General features: G+C 33.3%; 3 protein-coding genes, 2 long non-coding RNA genes and 1 other non-coding gene across 7 annotated transcripts; 2 read left to right on the top strand and 4 right to left on the bottom strand.

Moving 5' to 3' along the window:
- Positions 1–738: 738 nt before the first annotated feature.
- Positions 739–2,248, bottom strand: BNAA06G06360D (protein PLASTID REDOX INSENSITIVE 2, chloroplastic). Its single transcript, XM_013797634.3, has 3 exons — positions 1,905–2,248; positions 1,749–1,844; positions 739–1,183 (listed from the first exon to the last, which is right to left on the bottom strand). The coding sequence occupies exons 1-3, from the start codon at positions 2,163–2,165 to the stop codon at positions 995–997; spliced, it is 546 nt and encodes a 181-aa protein (XP_013653088.2). The 5' UTR covers positions 2,166–2,248; the 3' UTR covers positions 739–994.
- A 174-nt stretch (positions 2,249–2,422) lies between these two features.
- Positions 2,423–2,640, bottom strand: LOC125576015. The gene has a single exon (XR_007314551.1). It is a non-coding gene; the product is annotated as a small nucleolar RNA U3 (small nucleolar RNA).
- LOC106368303 (NLR family CARD domain-containing protein 3) lies at positions 2,423–6,415 on the bottom strand. Of its 2 annotated transcripts, XM_048782120.1 has the most exons (18): positions 6,195–6,415; positions 5,866–6,118; positions 5,580–5,786; positions 5,446–5,504; positions 5,220–5,357; positions 5,032–5,106; positions 4,851–4,934; positions 4,679–4,740; positions 4,527–4,596; positions 4,365–4,440; positions 4,151–4,281; positions 4,004–4,063; positions 3,856–3,930; positions 3,669–3,773; positions 3,494–3,589; positions 3,348–3,428; positions 3,168–3,269; positions 2,423–3,090 (listed from the first exon to the last, which is right to left on the bottom strand). In XM_048782120.1, the coding sequence occupies exons 1-18, from the start codon at positions 6,243–6,245 to the stop codon at positions 3,022–3,024; spliced, it is 1,794 nt and encodes a 597-aa protein (XP_048638077.1). In that variant the 5' UTR covers positions 6,246–6,415; the 3' UTR covers positions 2,423–3,021. The 2 variants fall into 2 exon arrangements, with proteins under 2 accessions (XP_048638077.1, XP_048638078.1); XM_048782121.1 differs by lacking the exon at positions 6,195–6,415 and having other exon boundaries at positions 5,580–5,793; positions 5,866–6,103.
- Positions 6,416–7,199: 784 nt separating this feature from the next.
- LOC106357915 (iron-sulfur assembly protein IscA, chloroplastic) lies at positions 7,200–8,679 on the top strand. Its single transcript, XM_013797635.3, has 3 exons — positions 7,200–7,483; positions 7,716–7,934; positions 8,353–8,679. Exons 1-3 carry the CDS (start codon positions 7,309–7,311, stop codon positions 8,493–8,495), a joined length of 537 nt encoding a protein of 178 aa, XP_013653089.1. The 5' UTR covers positions 7,200–7,308; the 3' UTR covers positions 8,496–8,679.
- Positions 8,680–12,393: 3,714 nt separating this feature from the next.
- Positions 12,394–13,173, top strand: LOC111199443. The gene is made up of 2 exons (XR_002653353.2): positions 12,394–12,834; positions 12,944–13,173. It is a non-coding gene; the product is annotated as an uncharacterized LOC111199443 (long non-coding RNA).
- A 6,675-nt stretch (positions 13,174–19,848) lies between these two features.
- LOC111214311 lies at positions 19,849–21,134 on the bottom strand. The gene is made up of 2 exons (XR_002663824.2): positions 20,545–21,134; positions 19,849–20,438 (listed from the first exon to the last, which is right to left on the bottom strand). It is a non-coding gene; the product is annotated as an uncharacterized LOC111214311 (long non-coding RNA).
- Positions 21,135–21,491: the final 357 nt, after the last annotated feature.

Raw genomic sequence — 21,491 nt, 5'->3', positions numbered from 1 at the left:
GTAACCGATGCCATCTTATCTGATAACTCGTATGGAATTGATATGAAAATTATAGCGTTACATTAATACAGTCTTTATATATAAGTTTTCTGCTCCATCTCCATTGACCATTGTTCACTCTTTTCTCAAGGTAAATGTGCAAGTTAGATGTATGTTTTCTACCCTTCTTTGAATTGTAGAAGACGTTATTGTTCGTAGTCCTCTACGCAAAGATTATCATTACTCATTAGTTTTGGCATTACCCGTTACAAATTCGAATGATTGCCTATATGTGGGAAGTTTCGTCGCCTTCATTTTCTAATTTAATGATTGATGGTGATAGTATTTAGTTTTGGAATCTTATTACCTGAGAGTGAAGATGCTTTAAATATGGATATGTTCAGGTAGTCTTTAATTTATCAGTCATGGGTTGTCAATTGTGAGTTGTTATTATACTTGGGAACAATGGCCGGTTGCATTCTGGACCCATTTTTTAAAAAAAGTCAACCGTTCATCAACTATTGATTCGTTTTGTTTCTGTATGTTATTTGCCACTCCTATTCATTTAGAGGAAAACTATATAATAACACGAAGGCACGAACCAATTATTCAGAGGAAAAGTCAATAATAGTTATAGTGTTGAGCTACTTGGAAGTATCATGGGAACAGAATTATTTCGTGCCAATTCGTCCTGGCTGTCCCAACCGTTATAGTGTTTGGCTTTTGGAACAAATATAACTAGCTTTGCTTAACAACATGAGCATATTAATCTTGAATCATTATAATTATAACTAACAGATCTTAGGTATCTTCAATTCTTTTTTGGTACATCGGAAGAATCTACTCAACCATACAGTGATCACTTTGGGAAACAAATGATGAGACCAACGATTTTATATAAGAAGAGAACTAATAAAATTCTGAAATCTGCAAAATTCAGAGTTTTACAAAGACAATATATCCTCTGATACATGAGTACTGAACTATATTTTGATGATTTGAGGTTCAGGTGCTACTAATCAGTGCCGGTCCATTCCTTCCAATCTTTGTCTACATGATCCTGAGCCCATTTGATAGCTGCACGTGCGGCTTGTGGACCTCCAGGCAGTTCCCGTTCATTGAGAGTATCAGCCATGTCGATGAAGGGTACGACCAAGAGTGTTCCAGGTCCTCCATACTCGCTCCGCAAGAACGTCTCGAAGATCTGCACATTGGCGCAAAACAGAATGCTTAAGAGTTTGGTAAGAAATAAAACAGCCTTAGAAACCAATAACACAGAACAAAACTTATTACATTTGATATCTCTCACCAGGACCAGACCGTCTTGCAAAGGTTTGGATCCGAGGTGCTAATTGGTAAAGTGAAAACCATTCTAACTTTTTGTTTATGAACTTTCTAGATAGGTTTTAAAGTCAAAACCGCTCCTCATTCTAAAGAGAGTAACATAACCCTCTTCAATATAGACAAAGAAAACACTCCCCCTAGAGTTTCATATGTTTCTGGAAAATACTGCACACACACAAACCTAAACACGAAAGGACCATTTCCTAACCATACATATTCAGTTGACTCTAAAAACGATTAGATTCAAGTTCAGAAACAAACAAAATGCGATTTTGTAGCATTGCCATTTACCCAGTAAGTAAACATGCCAAGAAAAATCATAAGCTGAGACTAAAAAAAAAAGACACCACTTTTGAGTTCCAAACACAACAATTCAAGATAATTTCAAATAGACAAGAGGGTGAAAGCGGAACATTGTCGGATACCTCAGTGCAGACTCCGACAATCTCATCAACAGAATCTTCAAAAAGATCCCTCTTGGACAGTTTCTTTGCCATATGGTCCCTGAACTTCTTAGTCTCCTGTATAACACAATCCGTCAGAATTGAGTATGAAGGGAAGAAGAAGTTAAATGAGCTCACAGCTTCGGCGAATTCGGGTATTGGATCCGGGAACTTGTACTCCGCAGCTCTGCATACGAACCCTCTCCGTGGCAGTGAAGAAAGAGAAAAGTTCGTCGATTTGGCTCTCAAACGCCGTTTAAGAAACTGGGTCGATTTGGTTGCGCACGAACTCACAGCTGGTGAAGAGAGATTGAAGATTGTTGGAAGAGCATAACGGATGGACGAGGATGAACGAAATTGAATCCGGGAAGAGAAAAGAGCTACGTCTAAGGAAGCCATTAGCACACTTTCGCTTCACTCTCTCAACCTTATCTTTTTATATCTGCAAGCTGAGGGTTTATGCGGAGGTTTCAATTTGAGCAGTGAAAACAAAAAATAGAGGGTTAATAAGAAAGCAAAAAGTTTTGGGTAAAAATGAAAGAAATTAAAAAGTAGAGTGGTTAAATAAGAAAGCAAAGAAAATTTGATAAGCAGAGTTTAGGGGTGAAAATGAAAGGAATTAAAAATATGAGGAGAAGAAGGGAAAAAAAAAAGAGAGTCTGTCAGACAATCGTGCGACCACCCTAGCGAGGTCTAGACCAGACTAGGTAGCGATCCTCTACAGCGCGGACACTCCGAGGAGAATCGTAGCCGTTAATCACACTCAGATCGCACGGCCATATGAATCATCAACCAGGTTATCGGGCCTGTCTCCTTAGAAATCAAGGATACAGAAGTACTTCCTATAGAATAGATCCTGTTCAAGTAAGGTCGTGCCCAATGATGTTTTCTAGACATATATAAAGAAGCCGTATTCTCTCCGTTTTTCCGATGTGGGACTTTCAGTTCCCCACTTACTATAGCAAAACAGAGCTTATAACCAGAAACCAACTCAAAACCGGAGAAAACCAGATTAAAACTCTAGATCAATTAGTTTTCTTAAGCAGTAAATGGGTCGGCTTCCATGAAAACTCTTCTTTGAAATAAAAATTGAATCCAACAAAAGAACAATTGAATACCTAAACCAACAAAAGAACAATTGAAATTTTAATCTCTGGCTTGAAGGCATTCAACACCACCTCATAGAGAATGTAACAACGACTAATGGTGCAAAACTACAAGAGGGACAAATCTTCACTTCAATGTCTCTGTCTCTCTAGAAGTAAATCTCTACTTCCTTTTCAGTCATCTCAAGAACATGGTCTCTAGCGTCCGTGAGAGCACTCTGGATTTAAATAAAAAAAAAACAAAAAGGCTCAGCAACCAGAATCTTTTAACAAGGAGATATATATGTTCTTTTACCTGTCCAAACTTGGTGATGAAGTTGTTCCCCAAGTTTATAGATGTAACCGTGACATCTTCATTGGCTTTCAGAGCTTGAGCAATGGCGAATGCTCCATCATCCTTTCACACAAAACGGAATAAATAAAGATCGTTCGGCTTACAAGGTTTAATATGACTCAAAGTAGTTGAATTTTTTACCCGTATTTCATTGAATCCGAGATCCACGGATGTCAGAGCTTCATTAACTACTTTTAAGCTCCGAGCTAAGCAGGAAGCGCCCTAACAAATAAAAATTACGCATCAATATACGCAAAACAAGTTGAATATAATATGTTTGCATTTACCTCATCTCTAAGTCCATTTGCCCGCAAGTCCAAAACCGAGATCGTGTTGTTATATCTCAGCATGTCTGCAACGTATTCAGCACCCTTAGCCGCTATCTGCACCACATAAATGATAAGCAATTCTGAAGAAATATATTTTATTTCAAAGATATAGAATTACGGGCAGAGGCTTTACCTGGCACCAACCAAGCTTGAGCGTCTTTATATTTCCATGGAACTTGAGAATTTCGGATAATGCTTTAGCTCCATCGGGTCCTATGGGATTATAACCAACCTCTAACTGAGGAAATAATGAATGAGAGTAGCACTGTCATTATCTTCCAAGTTATTAGTAAACAAGGGAACATTTTGATGGCACTGACCGTCGTAACAACTGAATTATCTTTCAACGCTTGAGCTATAGCATTAACTCCCTCTGCGTGGATGTTATTTCCACCCTATTTTATAAAGATTACGTTAACATTCACAAATAGACTTAGAGAGACTAGAGAAGAAGATGTCACTTCTCACAATGTCAATGGTTGCAATTGAACGGTTTTGCTTCAGAGCATCTGCAACCTTTTTAGCTCCCTGAACCCATTGAAAAATCATTAATATACATACATATCCGAGTATACAAAAAACATGGTTATCAATTTGGATGTTGTAATAGTATACCTCATCGCCTATATCATTCATGTACAGGTTCAACCAAACCAAGCTCTTGCTTCTCTTGATGTACTCTGCTACGTAGAAGGCACCTTTTGCGGTGATGGAGTTGTTACCGAGGTCAAGCAGAGCCAGTTTTCCTGCACACAAGTAGAGGTAAAGAAAAGAGTTAATCTTACACATATGAAGAGTGTTCTATGGAAACAGCTGAAACAAAAAAAACCTTTGTGGGAAGATAAACCAGCCATCAAAGCACGTATCCCTTCATCTCCGATTGAGTTTCCATGCAAATGAAGTTCCTGCAGTGTAGAATGGCAAAGGTCTTGAACAAAGATATTGGTAGTTCCCTTTAATGCTTAATAATATTTCACTATCAAATGTGTACCCGTAAAGACTTGTTACCCTCAAGCCCTTTAGCTAAAGCATTGGCACCCAAAGCACCACCATAGTTTCCACTGAAACAGATTATCCGTAAATCAACAAAATAAATAAATAACATGAGACTAAGAAAACATCAATCTACGTTCCTAAACTCACTTGAGATGTAAATGTCGTATTGTATTATTCTCAAGAAGAGCACCAGCAAGACTTGTGAATCCCTACCCTCCATTTCAAAAGGAAAGGGGAGAAGAACACACACCAGATTCAATTCATAAACCTGGATGCTTAATTTAGCGATATAGAAGCACATGAATAGAAACAAACTTACAGAATAGTCAATCATGTTATTGTTTAGCTCAATAACCCTCAAGGTTGAATTTCTCTTCAACAACTCAGCAAGTTCTTTCGCCCCCTGCGCAAGAACATTGGAAGTCCTTAAGAGCATGAAACCAATTAAAACTATTGTGGCTAAATAAAGAGCTTGAAGATCATAAACTGCTTAGACAAACCTCGTCTCCTAAATCAGTACTGTTTAGCTGAAGTTTCTCGATGCTAGAATTTTCCATCAATGTAGCACATAAAGCCTGTCATTACAAGATAAAAGGGGAAACCATGTCACAGAAAGAAATGTAAAACCTGGAGACTAAGCTAAGCTCTGTGTGATTTTTTGAAGCTTAATACTAGTATTTCAACTAACCTTAACTCCTTCATCACCGATAGGGTTTCCAGAGAGGTTGAGAACCTTCAACATAATATTTGACTGAAGAACACCATCAAAGGCTTTAACTCCTGCAGCTGTGATTCCATTTGCAGAGAAACTGACTTCCTCTAAAGTCTGAAACACCATATGGGTATATGGTTACTCAATCAACATAATAAAGTTGGCAGATAACAGAAGTGAAAGAGAGGGAGAGATCAATAACCTGATTATACCCAAGGCTTTCAGCTAGAAAGAATAATCCTTCATCTCCAAAGTTGCATCCTGCAACATAACACTCAAAGGTGAGCCACATCTAGTACCAACCATATCTCTTAAAATAAACAAGTCAATGCAGACCTGACATGTCAACACTTCTGAACGCTCTGAGTTCTTTAGCGAACTCATTAAGCCTCTGCTTAGCCTCCCTATCAACCTTTGCAGCAAACCCTTGTAACAGATTAGTACCAGCACCTATTGACCATTTCACTCCCTGCGTAGAAGCTTTCCCTTCTCCAGGAGAAGAAGACTTTGGGGACATGAACTTCTCAACCACTTTCCACAAAACTGTCAGCTGAATAAAACAAATTAGTAGATGCCTCAGCCATTACAAAAAAAGGAAAAATCAAAACTTTCTATGCGTTACCGAAAGTGACGACAACGAATGAGCCAACGGGCAAGACGGAGGAAGCAATCTGCTGAACTTTAGCGTTAGGAAACCCAGTAGCTGCCTGTGACTCCTTATAAACCCTACGCCTCGAGCCTCCCTCTGATGAAGCTCTGATCGCCGAAAGTCTCGGCCTTTTCTGAAGAAACATCACCGGAGAAACAAACAACCGGCGGCTAGAAACGGACCCACCCAGAAACCCATTCTTCCATTGGCCCGACCCGGAAGAAGCCTTCAAGTTCCAAAGGAAACAAGATGGAATCAGACGCAAAAACTGATTGAGAAAGTGGGTTTACTAGTAGAGTTACCTTCGGTAGAGAGTGGAGATAGAGAGAGCTGGTGGAAGAAGATGACGCCATAAAGGCGCGAAATTTACACTGTGGGAAGGAGACTGGAGCGGCGAATTGGAGAAGAAGAAGAGGAGAAAAAGATGATGAAGATGAAGTTTGTTATTTCGCGCTAAGCGCGGGCCTTTAGGTTCGGGTTTAACCCAACTTGGACTCGGGTTTAAATTAATGACCCGATAGTCCCGAGATTAAGACAATTTGATCTGCTCAAGTTCAAGTGTATCTATTAGCCCTGCGACTTTGCCCCGAACCAGCCGAACCGAACCGAACCGACATTTTCGGTTTTCGGTTTAGTTATGTTTTCGAGATCGGTTTGGTTCGGTACGATTTTTAAAAATAATTCGGTTTTCAGTTCGTTTTTTTTTTTTGGAAAAACCAAAAATAACCGAAAATAACCGAAATTAACCGAAAATAACCAAAAATTCGAACCGAAAATAACCGAATTTAACCGGAAAATCCGAACTTTTTAAAAACCTATACCGAAATTAAGCGAAAATCATAAAAATCGGGTATATTCGGAAATTTAGGTAAAAACCGAAAATAACCGAAAACCGAACCAAACCAAAATTTAATTCGGTTACTTTCGAAACCGTTTTTTAAAATTTTGGTTAACCGAAAATCGACGGTTCAGTTCGGTTCGGTTTGGTTTCGGAAAACCGAAGTCGCAGGGCTAGTATCTATCTACTTTGGGGTTGTTAACGTGAAACTTATAATAAAAAAAAAACATGTGGACTTCAAATAACTATCTGTTATTGGTCGTCTTCTTCTAAATACACGTCTCCTCAGCGCGGCGAATTGGAGAAGAAGAGGAGAGAAAAAGATGATGAAGATGAAGTTTGTTAATTCGCGCTATGCGCGGGCCTTTCTTTAGTTTCGGGTTTAACCCAACTTGGACTCGGGTTTAAATTAATGACCCGATAGTCCCGAGATTAAGACAATTGATCTGATCAAGTTCAAGTCTATCTATCTACTTTGGGGTTGTTAACATGAAACTTATATAATAAAAAAAAACATGTGGACTTAAAATAACTATCTGTTATTGGTCTCCTCAGCTCGGCGATTATTTCAATTTGGGATGGCGTCGTTCGCTGGAATCACGACTTCGAATCCTACGTTTCTTCAGCTAAGGATCTCCACCACGAGTTTACGTTCTGTGGCTCCGTGTAATTCGATTTCATTTCCTCGTTCTTCGTCGTTCGTGAATCTCAATAGGAGAAGCCGTCTCTATGTTCGATCTAGTTCAGCTCCAGGTTCGATTTTGATTAACGCAAATACTCTGCTTTAAGAAAGTATCCATTTTTATTTCGCTTATGGTTTGTTATTGTTTGATTCGCTTATAAAGTTTCGATTTTTATAATAGAAATAGAGTTTTTGGATTTAAAATTGAGAAATTGTTAGGTTTTGGTTTTTAAATTGATAACTTGTTAGGTTGATGATCTCTGTGATGCGGTTTCTCACGAGAATCCTTTTGAATATTATCAGTGGCACCTGCAATGGAGGGACTGAAGCCGGCGATATCTCTGACGGATAGTGCACTCAAGCATCTGAATAAGATGAGGTCAGAACGAGGGGAGGATCTCTGTTTGAGGATTGGTGTCAAGCAAGGAGGTTGCTCAGGGATGTCTTACACCATGGACTTTGAGAACAGAGCCAACGCTAGACCAGATGATTCCACCATTGAGTACCAAGGTTTCGCTATAGGTTAGTTTCTTCCTTTGGTTTGTTTTGAATTTGGATTATCCTTCCATTCTAGTACAATAAGGTCCAATAGTTTAAATCAGTTAGTTGGTTTGATGGTGTAGACACGTCATGTTGCATATGAATGTCTGCTTTGGTGTATTGAAGCATGCATCCAGATAAAAAGTGATGTGGTTATTTGGTAACATTCAGTATATGACCTTGTAGTTTTATACTGAATGTTTTCAAGTAAGATTGTCAGTAGATTTTTCTGATGTGGAGCTTGGATTGACCAGACTAGTATTAGCTGACTTGTTAAGACAGAATCTTGGTGTGAGACTTCAAGTTCTTGAGTCTATTTGTTGTTTGCAGTCTAGTGTTTATCCATCTGTAAAATGAAATCTCAGATTTTTTTTTCTCTTGCAACACATTTTTTGTGCAGTTTGTGATCCGAAGAGCATGCTATTCCTTTTCGGAATGCAGCTTGATTACAGTGATGCTTTAATCGGTGGAGGTTTCTCTTTCTCGAACCCTAACGCTACACAAACCTGCGGATGTGGAAAGTCTTTTGCTGCCGAGATGTAAAACCGGTTAATATTGCAGTCAAACATATATAGTTATATGGACTTATAGCTAATGAAACATTTATTACTATAGACTTATAGTTCACAATTTCCGGTTTGTGTTTTATATGTGGTTTTCTTGGAAGATTTAATTCACAGTAAAATAAAATATCATAACTTGCAAAAAATAATCAATTGCTTTATCAGTTCCTGGTCTCATAGTTTGACAAGTGGTCAAATTCTTATAGTTTGATCAGATTCTCTTTGACCAAATTCACAAGAAACTTGTACATGTGGAAGATCAATTAATAGTAAAATAGGTAAACCTAAGATTTTCCTCAGACCAAAAACGATATAAATAGAGCTTTTCTTTAGGACTGGAGAAAGTACAAACAATTTTCTTGTTATACAATTTAAACAGATTATCACAAATACTTTGGTGACTCTCTTTCTCGTTGTAGTATTAACCTTCGTTGTTTAACAACAATATTTTGGCTTCAGGTTTGGTGAAATTTGCTTTAGTTATTTTCTTAGTTTGCTATGATGATCTGAAAGACAGTAGCTGTAGAATTACCAAATATCATATTGAATATATACATGTATATATATATATGTATATTTGTGCACCACTAAAAGTCCAAAGCGGTATGGTATGTCAGTTTAGGAAAAAAATAAATAAATATAAATATGTATTTACTCAAAAGGAAATCTAGTTTTTGAAGCTGTTATAAATACGGGTCTAAGTTTATGTTTTTTTTTCAATTCACACAATAATAAAAAATACTAGACAAGTATTTATCTCAATACCTAAAAATAAAGCAAATCACAATACTAGTATTTTTAGGAATGGATATCCGATTGCATATGTTATATGCATATATTCTACATGTACTTAAAGAATTATATATTTAAGTTATATATATTTAAGAATTATATATTGAAGTTATATATATATATTCTACATGTACTTAAAGAATTATATATTTAAGTTATTTATTTTAGGAATGGATATCCGATTGCTTTTAGTTATTTTCTGATTTTTTTTTTTATTTTAGCGAACTAAATCAGATATCCAGTCAAAAATCTAAAATTTTCCGGATATCCGGGACACCGAATATCTGGATGTAGACCAGGGCATAAAATCCAGAACCCGAAATCCGAACTGAACCCAAACCGAAAAATCCGATTTGTTATCCTACCCGAAATGTAAAAATACCCGAACGGATCTTACAGGGTGGTACAAAAAATATCCGAACCCGAAGTGTTATTAATAGATTCCGAATGAGTAACCCGAAAATCCAAAATTAATAGTCAATATAAATATTTTAAAATATATATAAATATTTCAATTATTAAATTCAATATTTTGTGGTAATATGATATATAATACTAAATATTAAAAATTTAATAAATGCTTTAAGTACACAATTAGTTATTAATAGGTACTTTATAATTTTCTCATTGAAATAAAAAAGTCTATTCTCTATAAGGCAATATATATTATTTACAAATGATGTTTGTTTTCATGCTTGATTTAAAATTTTATTGTTATTTTATTAATTTTATGTGTGATAGACTAATTTTTATTTCATTTAGATATTTTTCTTTATGTTTTGCTACAAAATTTTTGTTTTTTACTTCGGTTATATCTGAACCAAACAAATATAACATGAATTCGTATGATATATGATTATTTTATGGGTTTTAGGACGCAACACAATTTTGAATCGAACCCGAAATGTTATTATCCGAAGCTGACCCGTACTAATAAAATTTTAGTATGGGACCTAGGAGTGTAAACCCCAAAAACCCAAAAACCCTGATTCAAACACCAACGGATACCCGAACGTCCATGTCTATCTAGATGGATACAGATCAAATCGAATAAATGATCATTCGAATAAAATGGATCGAATTACAGATACATTTAAAAAACTCAGATATCCGATCCGCTCCCATCCACGCTGTGGGGAGATCCATATATTTACTGAATAAGTCAAATAGTAGAAAATATCAAACATTTATCTTTGATAAATCACTATAATCGATAGCTGATGCCATGGTTTTGATACATGTATTGTATCGGCTTTATTACACAAACTCACTCTTAAAACTAGAGAAGTAAATAAAATGAAAAAAAAAAACAATAGACAAGTGATTTCCCCGAACAGACGCAAAAGGGCATGCCCTTGGTCCCCTGTAGCAGAAATGCGTTTCCACGCCTTTACTGGGACTCTTCCTAATCGTATAGGAATCCAGCTGATTGTCACCTATTACAAAGTCTTCAATCGGTAAAAGGGTACGGTTCTCTTTCGCAATCCGGATATTGCAGAAATATGCGGCTTGCCTAAAACCTTTCTCCAGATATTTACCCGAACCCATCTGGACAACAGTGTCCCCGCTAGAACGTTACTTCCATTTTACCATGTTGGGGATCGGATAATCTAATGAAAATTTTGGTATACCATTATCCTACGATTTATTCATTAATTATTAGATATATTATCTCTATAATATTATTAAAAAATTCAGTGTTGGCTTTTACGTTAATTCTTATAATTATCAATAAAAACAAATTATCCTTAAATATTAAAATTTACAATCTGATTGCCACTACTCAAAACTAGTTTAATTTCTTTTGTTACTTAATAAATTTTTTGATGGAATTTAAATTTATTTTTTATCACATATCTACATAAATAATAAAAAGGAAAATGTCTATAAAATATGAATATTAATTTATATATATATATATATATAATATTTCCTTTACTTTATATTTTCTTAAAAAAACATTAGCAAAAAGGAAATATCTACATTTAAAAAAACATATCTCTCTATATATTGTTTGAAAATAAATTTTCTATATGTCATCTCCGCGTTAATTTTTATAAAACTCAATTACAAAGTTATCATTAATGATTAACTTTACTACCTAATTTTCCACTATGAAGAATTAGTTGTATATCCTTTTTTACTAAATAATATTTGTAAATAAAAAGGAAATATCTATAAAAGTAAAATTTATTATATATATCTATATAATTTTTTGCTTTTATTTTCCTTTATATTTCCCAAAAATAACATAAGCAAAAAGGATATCTACGTTTACATAAATAATAAAAAGAAAATCAATAAAACATGTATTATATTGATTTATATATAATATATATATTTTTTATTTTCCTTTAAAAAAATTCCCAGAAATATAAAAGGAAATATCTACGAAATATAAATAAATATAAATATATATATATATATATAAATTCACAAGGTCACAAAATTTCAAAATAAAATAATTTAGGTACTTTTTATGTAAAATAAATTACTTTTATTATATATATATTTACCAAATGATTAGAAAAGGAAATAAAAATAATTTAAACACAAAAATATATCATCTAATATAATATTTAAAAACATTATTTATATCTTATGATTAACTTCAAAACTAATAAATAATTCAAGAGGTGAGACTGAATTAAAATATATATTTTACTATAAATATACATATATATATATATATATTGGCATATTATCAAATAATTACAAAAACATCTTAAATGGCATGAACCAATTATATAGACAAAGAAACATATCCAAACCAAAGTTGAAATGTTTAGCATAACTAGTCAGTTTAAATTGTTATTATCATTGAATAATTAATTTTATATAATTTTATTTTTTGTTTACATAAATGCTAAATTAATTTTAATATCTAATCATATTTTAGCATAATTAGAATTTAAATTGTTAATTTTTGGATTTTTTTTTAAAGATCTGTTTTAGATTTTTTAAAAGAATATTCAGCTGCATTTCAAATAAAAATGTAAAGATATTGAAAGATATTAAAATTTTATACAGTTTCTAAGAAATGGTCCAAATAAAAAAAATCACACATAAGAAAAATGGACTTCTATTTTAATAGATAAGATGCGGAGAATATGGTAATAACGTTGACATTTTTTCAACAAAAAAAAACTATATTCTTTGATAGCTCATATGACTTTTTCAGGTTACTGCATGTGATTAAATTAAGATTTGAACAATATATTTACTTTGACCAAATTTACAAAATAACTTAATTGGTCAAATATATAAATGAATATCCCAAATTTGCATGTATCGAATAGAAGATCAATTAAAATCAAATCAAATAGAAATGGAAATTTGTGATTTTCCACGACTAAAACTTATATAAATAGAGCTTTTCTACAAGACATGAAAAATTAAGGATATTTCTCATGCTATAGATATTTTATACATAAGAAAGATTATGGCGAAGACACAAAATTTGGTGATTTTTTCTCTTGTTGTGATATTAGCAGCTACAATATTTAACACCAACATTTTGGTTTCAGGTATGTTGAAATTTTACTGTAGTTATTTTGCTTAGTTCGACATGATGGTTTAAAGACAATCATTGAAGAATTAACAAATATCGTATATGTTTTGTGTGGGTTTGTGTAGGTGTGGAGCAGGAGAATAAAATCAAGTATACTTACTGCGCTAAGACTTTATGCTCGGACAGCTACTTACCTCATATGTGCTTTTTTGATTGTACTACTAAAGGGTTTGAAACCGGAACTTGTATAGTTCCTACTCCTAATACTCCCTTAAGATGTTGTTGTGGTACCTTGTAGCCATCATCTACCTAATATAATCTGCCTAATATAATAAAATGATTTAAGAGCTTCGTTGTTTTTCTTGTGCAATGATTTAAGAGCTTCATTTATACTTTTCTAGGTTACTATGATTAATATTGACTGCAAAATACTACTTTATTATAATGCATATATTAAATTAATCAACGAAAATACAAGTTTTTCTCATCTGAATCTTTTATAATACACACACACAAACGATTAAAGTAGGAAACACATATGTTATATGACTTGCGCTACAGACGATAACTAAAAAACAAAATAAACTGCTAAAAACAAAAACACAAAAGCTAAAGGATCACTCTGATAGGACGATGATCGTAGCGGCCCTGGCCCTCCGTAGTAGAAATGATCCCCGCAGCCTCTACTATGTGTCTTCGCGACACCGTATGAGTCAGGCTGAGTAGCTCCTATGTGAAAGTCTTGAGACGGCAGAAAAGACCGGTTCTTCTCAGCAATCTGCAGGTTGCAGAAATAAGCTGCTTTCCTGAATCCTTTGCCTGGAAATTCCCCGGAACCCATTTAGGTTCTATTGCTCATTCCAGAAATGTTCAGGTAAACAACTTCCCCACCCCACTGTACTTCGGAGGCATGATCAGAGAGTGTAGTGAATAGCTCGATGGGCCCATAACCGATCGGGACAACATTTAGTAATTTATACTCGTTTTGATAAATTCAAATTACAACATATACAAAAAAATCTAAAATTTTAATATATGATTAATGTAATTGTGTAATTTATTTTAATAATAAAAAATTAAACAAAAATGATAGAAAGTATACAGATTATTAGCAACTCATTATTTAAAATCATTAATTATTATGTATATATCATAATCACATTAGGTAATTCCGTAGGTTTTATTTAAAAAAATAATATTTATTAAATTTTAATTTGATAAATGAATGGTCCACAATGGGCATACTATATAATATAACATTTTCTAGCAATTTAATTATGGACTAACAAAATTCTCAATTGATTTTCAAGCTGCCACATAAACAAATTAACATTCCAGTTACGTGATAACTCAGCATGACATTTTTTTAATCAATACAAACTACATGTTCTAAACTTTTTAAATGTTTCCCTATTAATATATAGAGGATGTTAAATCATTGATCATTAATTTTTAACATAATAATTTTAATAGTTTTAGTAATTTTGTTGTTTTTAATAATTCAAAATATAACATAAATGAAAAATCTATATTTAAATTTTATAGCTAATTTGATTGTTTAATTTATTTTAATAATATAAAATTAAGCAAAAACGTTGGATGATATATAAATTATTATCAAATCTTTATTATTAGAATAATTAATTGTTATATATATTAGTCATATTTGGTAATTCCGTAGCTTTTATTTAAGAAAAGATAGTAATTGTACACATCAATTAATTTTATGATTAGTTTAATGAAAAGTATAATATATACTTAATTAGACCAACATATTTTCTAAAGATTCTGAATTTCATTCTGGTGATGACACGGTTGTAATGTTTCTCAATCTTCTATACTATTATTTGCGAAGTAAATTTTTAGAACCGAGCTCTCACATTAAAAGTTAGAGCTGTTAATATCGTTTATACCCTTAATAAATAAAATGTATAACTAAATTAAAAAATAAAAACAAAATTTTAATTTATTTGATTAGATAATTGATTAAAATTACTAATAGTAAGAATTATTCAAAATCTGAAAATATAATTTTACAAAAAAGATAATTTCTGTATATTTTGTATTGTTATTTGAAAAAAAAATTGTTTGGTAAAAAGTTAAAAATATGAATTATATGTAAAAAGTTATGAATTATATAACTAAATATTAATCAAATAAAATTCTTAATTATATAATTAAAATAGAATATTGAATTATCCAAAATCTAAAAATAATTAAAAAATATAATTTATATATATATATATATTGTATTGTTATCTGAAAAAGTGTTTTAGTATAAAGCTAAAACATAAATTATATAATTAAATATTAATCAAATAAAAAATTAATTATATAATTAAAAATATAATATTGAGTTATTTTAAGATTTATTTTAGTATAATGAATATAGTGTATAAAGAACTTTTCAAGTATCAAAATAAAAATGCGTAGCTGTCTTCATTTTTTTTTCTATTTTCTTAGAAGAAAACTTTAATTTTATATGCGACACGTCGATCTTTCGTGTTGGACTAGGTTTCAAATGCCTTGATCTCTCTTGTAGATTATTAGGCTTTAACGTTTTAACCCTCCTTGCGTTCAGACGGTTGTAGAAAAACTTTCATTGTAGGAAGAAGCTTCATCTTTCGTCAAAGGCAGCGCACGAAAGCAGCAAACCTGCTTAAATCTTCTGAATATGGCTATGATTGGAAGTCACACGTTCCCAGCTTTGGAAGGCATCTTGTGACATTGACAGAGGAGAAAAATCTTTTCCCTAGTTTGCTTTCCATCATAGAGCAAGGAACTGAAGTTTTAAGGGGAAAAGCTGTGTGCTCTTCGTTGCACTTCTCTGCAAAAATAGTAGGCGGTGGCTAACAAATTTCTTCTGCAAATACAAGATTTCTTCCCGTTGTAGACAGATTAGCCAAAGAAAAAGACAGTTATAAGCAACAATGTCTGGAGGCATTTGTGAATGTAATTGCCCCCATAATTCCGGGTTTTCTGGATACAATAATCAGTCATATTCAGCAGCTAATGACAGGAAGACGCCATGCATGCACCTGTCTCTCCCCTTAACAGTCGAGCTGCCCTAAAGACTAATGTACACTTGTTCCCTGTGGTTCTTCATCTTCTTGGAAGCTCTTCTTTTAAGAACAAAATGGTAACCCAACAAATCCTAACGCAGCTGGCAAATCTTACAAAACTTGTGGAAGCCTCATTTCAGGTCAGTAGTTACAACTTTGCGATGCCTTTTTCATATTACTCTCTTCATTGCCTTATACTCCTCTTAACCATGTTTTATGACACAGTGAACTTTGATAAAGACATACTTGTGCAATTTTTATGCCATGTTATCAGTTTGCAGGGAAGAGATGACTTTCGTATAACCCTTCTTCAAGTTCTAGAATGCATAACAGAAGATGCTCCTCTGGTTACACAAAATGCCGAGATTACTATCCGAGAGATTCTCCCATCTCTGGCTACGATTTACAATGAGAATAACAAAGACGGGGATGATCGGTTTCTATGTTTGAAGATTTGGTTCGATACAGTGACAATTTTCTTAACCGAATGCACCAAAATCGAGCAACAAACCTCTGATGATTTGAAATCAATATCTAACTCTCATTTCCTCCCACTCTACCCTGCACTGATCCAATATCAGCTTTACGCGCAAAAGCTCCTCGTCATGCTAGTTGAGTTATGAATACAGTTTCACAATGCTTTGAGTTTCTTCGGAGACTTGTCAAGCGCCAATGTGAACAACGTCAAGCTCAGACTCGCCTTGGCCTCAGCTTTAGAGATGGAAACTAAAGACATGGAAGATTTCCTTGAGCCTCCTTTAAGTCTCTGCAGAGCTTTCCTGCCTACGGTCACTTGGGAACAAGAAAGGTCTCAGCTCAAACTACACAAAAGAGCCAACGCTTTTATCAGAGGCATCTTTTACATGCGCGGTCGATCAAGAAGAATGCATAAGAGACATTGCATATTTCTTTTTTTTGTAAAAAAGAGACATTGCATATTTCGGTAGCAACATTGGCTTGTTCTTGGACCTCGCGGCTTCTAGAGAAGCAACGACGGGATTTTTAACCACCCTTCCTAAGATCTCATTCACAACTATCCTCGAGATGTGGCGTCAGGAGGAAGAGCACGGAGCTACAATTATTGGTATCGAATAGAATCTTGCATTGTTTGGGTTATGCGTGTAAGCAGTATCTATCGCCGGCGATGATTTTGTCGATATCAGGACATGATGTCTATAAGATCAACGCCATTGTCTCTGAGATGAAGAACTCAGACGTCGCTGGTCTTAATAGCGTCGCTTCGCTGGTTGCTGTGGAGTTGCAGAGGTTGCCTCGTTGAGTTTTGGACTATTCTGATTTCTAAACCAAGGTAACACAGGTTAATGAATAACGAATCATGTTTTTTTATTGTTATTTATACAATGAAAAGTATTTCTACATTTCTCGTTGTTAAACTAGGAGTGAGCTGTAGTTTTTGAATATGAAAAGTAGTTCCACGCTTTCTTGAGCAGCTCTGAGACGAGAATTGCTTGTGAATAATTTATATAATATTTTCAGAAGTGTTTTGTAGAGTTTTGCAAATTGGGGTCTTGTTAAACATGTTTGTATGTGTATTTGATAATGTTGTAGTTCCTTAAGGGATCTTTTATATACTAAATCGCAAGTCTACGAATCATAATTTGCCACATAATAAATATTTACAAATTTAAAAAGAAAATTAATTTGAACAAAAGAAAAGCAACCGTATGTTGGTAAAAAAAAAGCAACCGTATAGCAGTTCTAAACCCACTACTGACTACACCAACGATGTTCCACCTTATTTATCTATAGATATTGTTTACTTTTCATGTCTATATAAACAAAGAAACTGTCAATCGATCAGAAACAAAATATGAAAGGATACTCTTTTTTACGAGCATAAGAAGAAGACGAGATCAAAACTTAACCTTCCTTTGACTGAGAGAGATAGATTGGAACTGCGAGGATTGCGAGCCTCCACATGTTATCTCTTTTGAACAGGTAAAGTTTGAATTTCTTCTGAAGCAAAATACTAAGTATATCTGCTATCTTCTATAATGCTTCTCTTCGTTATATGTTCGTGTGTTTTTCAATATAATGGTCACTATCCCCTTTTATGCAAATTCTTTTACTGTGTTTTCAAATAAAATTGTTCAAGCGATAAAGATAACATATTCTTTAATCTTTATAACATGCTAATTTTTTATTGTTCATTAGATTTATAATATTAGTTTTTGTAAATGGAGATACCGAATGAATTACTAAATGTAATTAGCCAATGAAAGATAAATCATACAAAAAAGCTTCAAAGTAATATTTATATCAAACAAGCTAATTTGTGGTTAGTTAATGATAAGTGTGTTAACATTCTCTTATATATATCAAAGTTAAATAATACATGTTATTTTAGTTATACATAATTAAAATTTTCTTTTATTTGAAATAAAAAACATTCAAATGTTTTTACCAAAAAAACAAATATTCCCATGCATATTAGTGTACTAAACAAGAGATATCTCCGCGGGTCAAACAAGGTGGGACTACGGATACTTACTCAAATTATCAGCCCTACATGCAAACCAAATAAGCCAAAATCAGAAACTAAAACCAGAGTAGACAACTTGAAAATGTGCGTACCATTTAAGGATAACTAGATACCGACCCGCGCTATGCGCGGATATTATTTAATCAAAATTGATATTATATATATTTTTGGTATATAATATATGTATATAATATTTATATGTTTGTCATTAATTTATAATGTATGACTGCTGACTACATGAAGTATTGGCCATCACATGGCTAACCATGCAAACTAAACAATTGTATACTTAGCTACACGAAATATATATTATGCATGACAACATCCTTCAACTTTATGTTGTTATGTAGTTAACATCACGAATTTAATTTTATATCCAAAAAATAATGTATATGTGAGAGACCAATTAAATCTCTCGTTATATCAATTAAAATGTGACGTACCTGACGGTAATTTACCTAAATTAGATTTTGACCCGTGCTTTAAAAGCGTCAAAATATTTTTAACAAAATCTAATTTACAAAATCAATATGTTTTATAAATTTTGATAAGTAATGTTTTAACATTTTTATTTTAGTGTATTTGAAAAAAATATAATTATATTATTTTTATTTATGTTAAATATAAAAGTTATATAAGATATTATTTAATTAATTTTGTTTTTTTATTCTTTTAAACAATCTCTAACATCCACATTAATTTTTGGATAAAATAAAATTAAACTCGTGAGGTTAACTACATAACATCGTAAAGTTGAGGAATGTTGTCATGCATAACATATATTTCGTGTGGTTAGGTATACATTAATTTAGTTTGTATGGTTAGCCATGTGGTGACAAATATTTCATGTAGCTAGCAATCATTTTTCCTTTTATATTATATGTTGTAATATGTGTTGTATATGGTATTAGTTTATAATGTATATGATTCATATTATACATTGTAATACGCGTTGTATATAGTGTTAGTGCACAAAATATAATATTTAATAGATTAGATAATAATGTTGAATATAATTGATATATTATTTCGCTTAAATTTAAAATTTAGATTTTGTATTAAATTTTAATGTATTATATATAAACAAACTGAATTAAGTTGTTAGCGGTTATTTTATTTGCAAGACTATTTAGTTTAGATTTGATCAAAACTATTTTTAATATAGTTAGAATCTTATTTTTAAGATAACAATTGTATGTACAAAATTATTAGAAATGAATATTATTTAATATACAAAATACATCTAACCTATTAATATATATTAATGAATATTATATAGTATACATGTATGAATGGCATGTTGTGCTATGATAAACGAAAAACAATATTGTGTTCATAACGACATGTTCTTATAAATGCATCATAAAAGAAATTCATTTCACCTTTGTGTTCATGTTGACATAACTATAGTATCTATATATATAAAAAAATGTTTGCCTCACTCCTGCTTTGCCACGTCATTAAGTAGTTTAACCATAGAACAACACGTGTCCCTCTTTTTTAGTACGCTGCGTTTCTATGTTTAACGTGAACATGTTTTTACCACTTTTTCCATTAAAGCCCAAATGGGTTTGAAAAGTGCAAACGAAGGCCCAAATACAACAAGCTAATTACATCTAACCAAACTGTTAATACTAAAAATTAACACACTAAGATGTAATTAGAGATTTGAAGAGAGATCTAGAAAGAACTAGGGGAAACCTCATCGTCTCTACTCTAACATCGACGCTAGAGACGTTTGCCACCACCGTCTCCCCCATGATTTTCAATCCCCGTGAAAACTCCTACCTTTACTACATCAGGCCTTCAATAATTGGTGATGATTTCTTCGCAGATGGTTGCTGGGAGAAGTAGACTAACTCTAACCTTGATTCACCGGAGAAAACAAAGCCCACACCTCACTTAAACAAGAGTACTCTTTAGAAATCTCTCCGCGTACCAATATAGAACCTGATATGATGTACGGCGGTGATAGTAACGTCACGACATGATCTGACGGTGGTGTTGCGTTTTGTTGCCGCCATTGTTGCTGTTGTCCACCGTATGGTCCTCCGGCTGAGAAACGCAAGAACATTCCAAATCTCAAAATCGGATATGTTGAAAATCGACAAAACATTGAAACTTTCTAACAAATTAATTATCATTTCCATAAAGCTTATACCTTTGGGACAGAAGGAGGTGGAGGAGGAACATAGTAAACATCTTCTTCGTCTCTTCTTCGTTTCTTCTTACAAGCTGATAATCCATCGGAAGAAGAAGACGGCACGGCGGAGACGGCGAAGATGGAGTTCGAGAAGGCCCTCCGCTGCCGCCACTTGAGGGATTGGACGGTGGTCCTGAGGATGATGGAGGGTTTAGAGTAGGGGATCCAGGAGGAGCGATAGGTGCGGTAGGAGATCCCAGTGTAGTTGGAGCCGGTGGAGACGGCTGAGTTGGAGCGGGTGGAGACGGCTTAGGAAGAGGCGGCGAAGATCCCGGCGTAGATAGAGTGGGTGGAGATAGATGAAGAACAGAGGGTGTAGAGGGAGAAGACGGAGGAGGAAATGTGGGAATAATGGGTGGCGGCAAAGGAGAAGAAGAAGGTGTGGTGGCTGTGGAGTTTGATAGTGGAGATGGTGGCTAATCCGGGAGACGGCTCTGAGGACAAGTTTGCTTTGCTTAGATCTAAATAAAAAAGGAGAGAGGAGGCTAGGGTAAAGTTAAAAGGAGAGAGAAGGCTAGGGTAAAGTTAATTGAATTTATGTTTTAATCATTTTTCTATGGGGATGATTTTTTGGACAATGAAGCTGTTATGGGGTCCCACACGATTCTTTGAGTTATTTCTTTCTATGTTATAATTTTATAAATGCGTATGTTCTGTTTAACAATTTCTTACAACAGTTTTAAATTTGGAAACAATAATTGTTTGCTGTGATTATCAAGGGAGAATACGATTAATGTACCATTATGATAATTTAATATTTAATAGCGTTTTAGAAAGAAAAGATCAAAATAGTCTTTTTTATTTTGAATTTTTTAATATTTAATTTTTTTGAAAAAATTTTAAACTATATCCCTAAAACCACAGACCTTAACTCTAAACTCTAAGTCTAGATTTGATAACCCTAG

The sequence above is a fragment of the Brassica napus genome, chromosome A6 (assembly GCF_020379485.1).
Source record: "Brassica napus cultivar Da-Ae chromosome A6, Da-Ae, whole genome shotgun sequence".
Lineage (NCBI taxonomy): Eukaryota > Viridiplantae > Streptophyta > Magnoliopsida > Brassicales > Brassicaceae > Brassica > Brassica napus.
The sequence above is the reverse complement of the archived record's forward strand: the minus strand, read 5'-3'. Positions and strand labels throughout refer to the sequence as shown.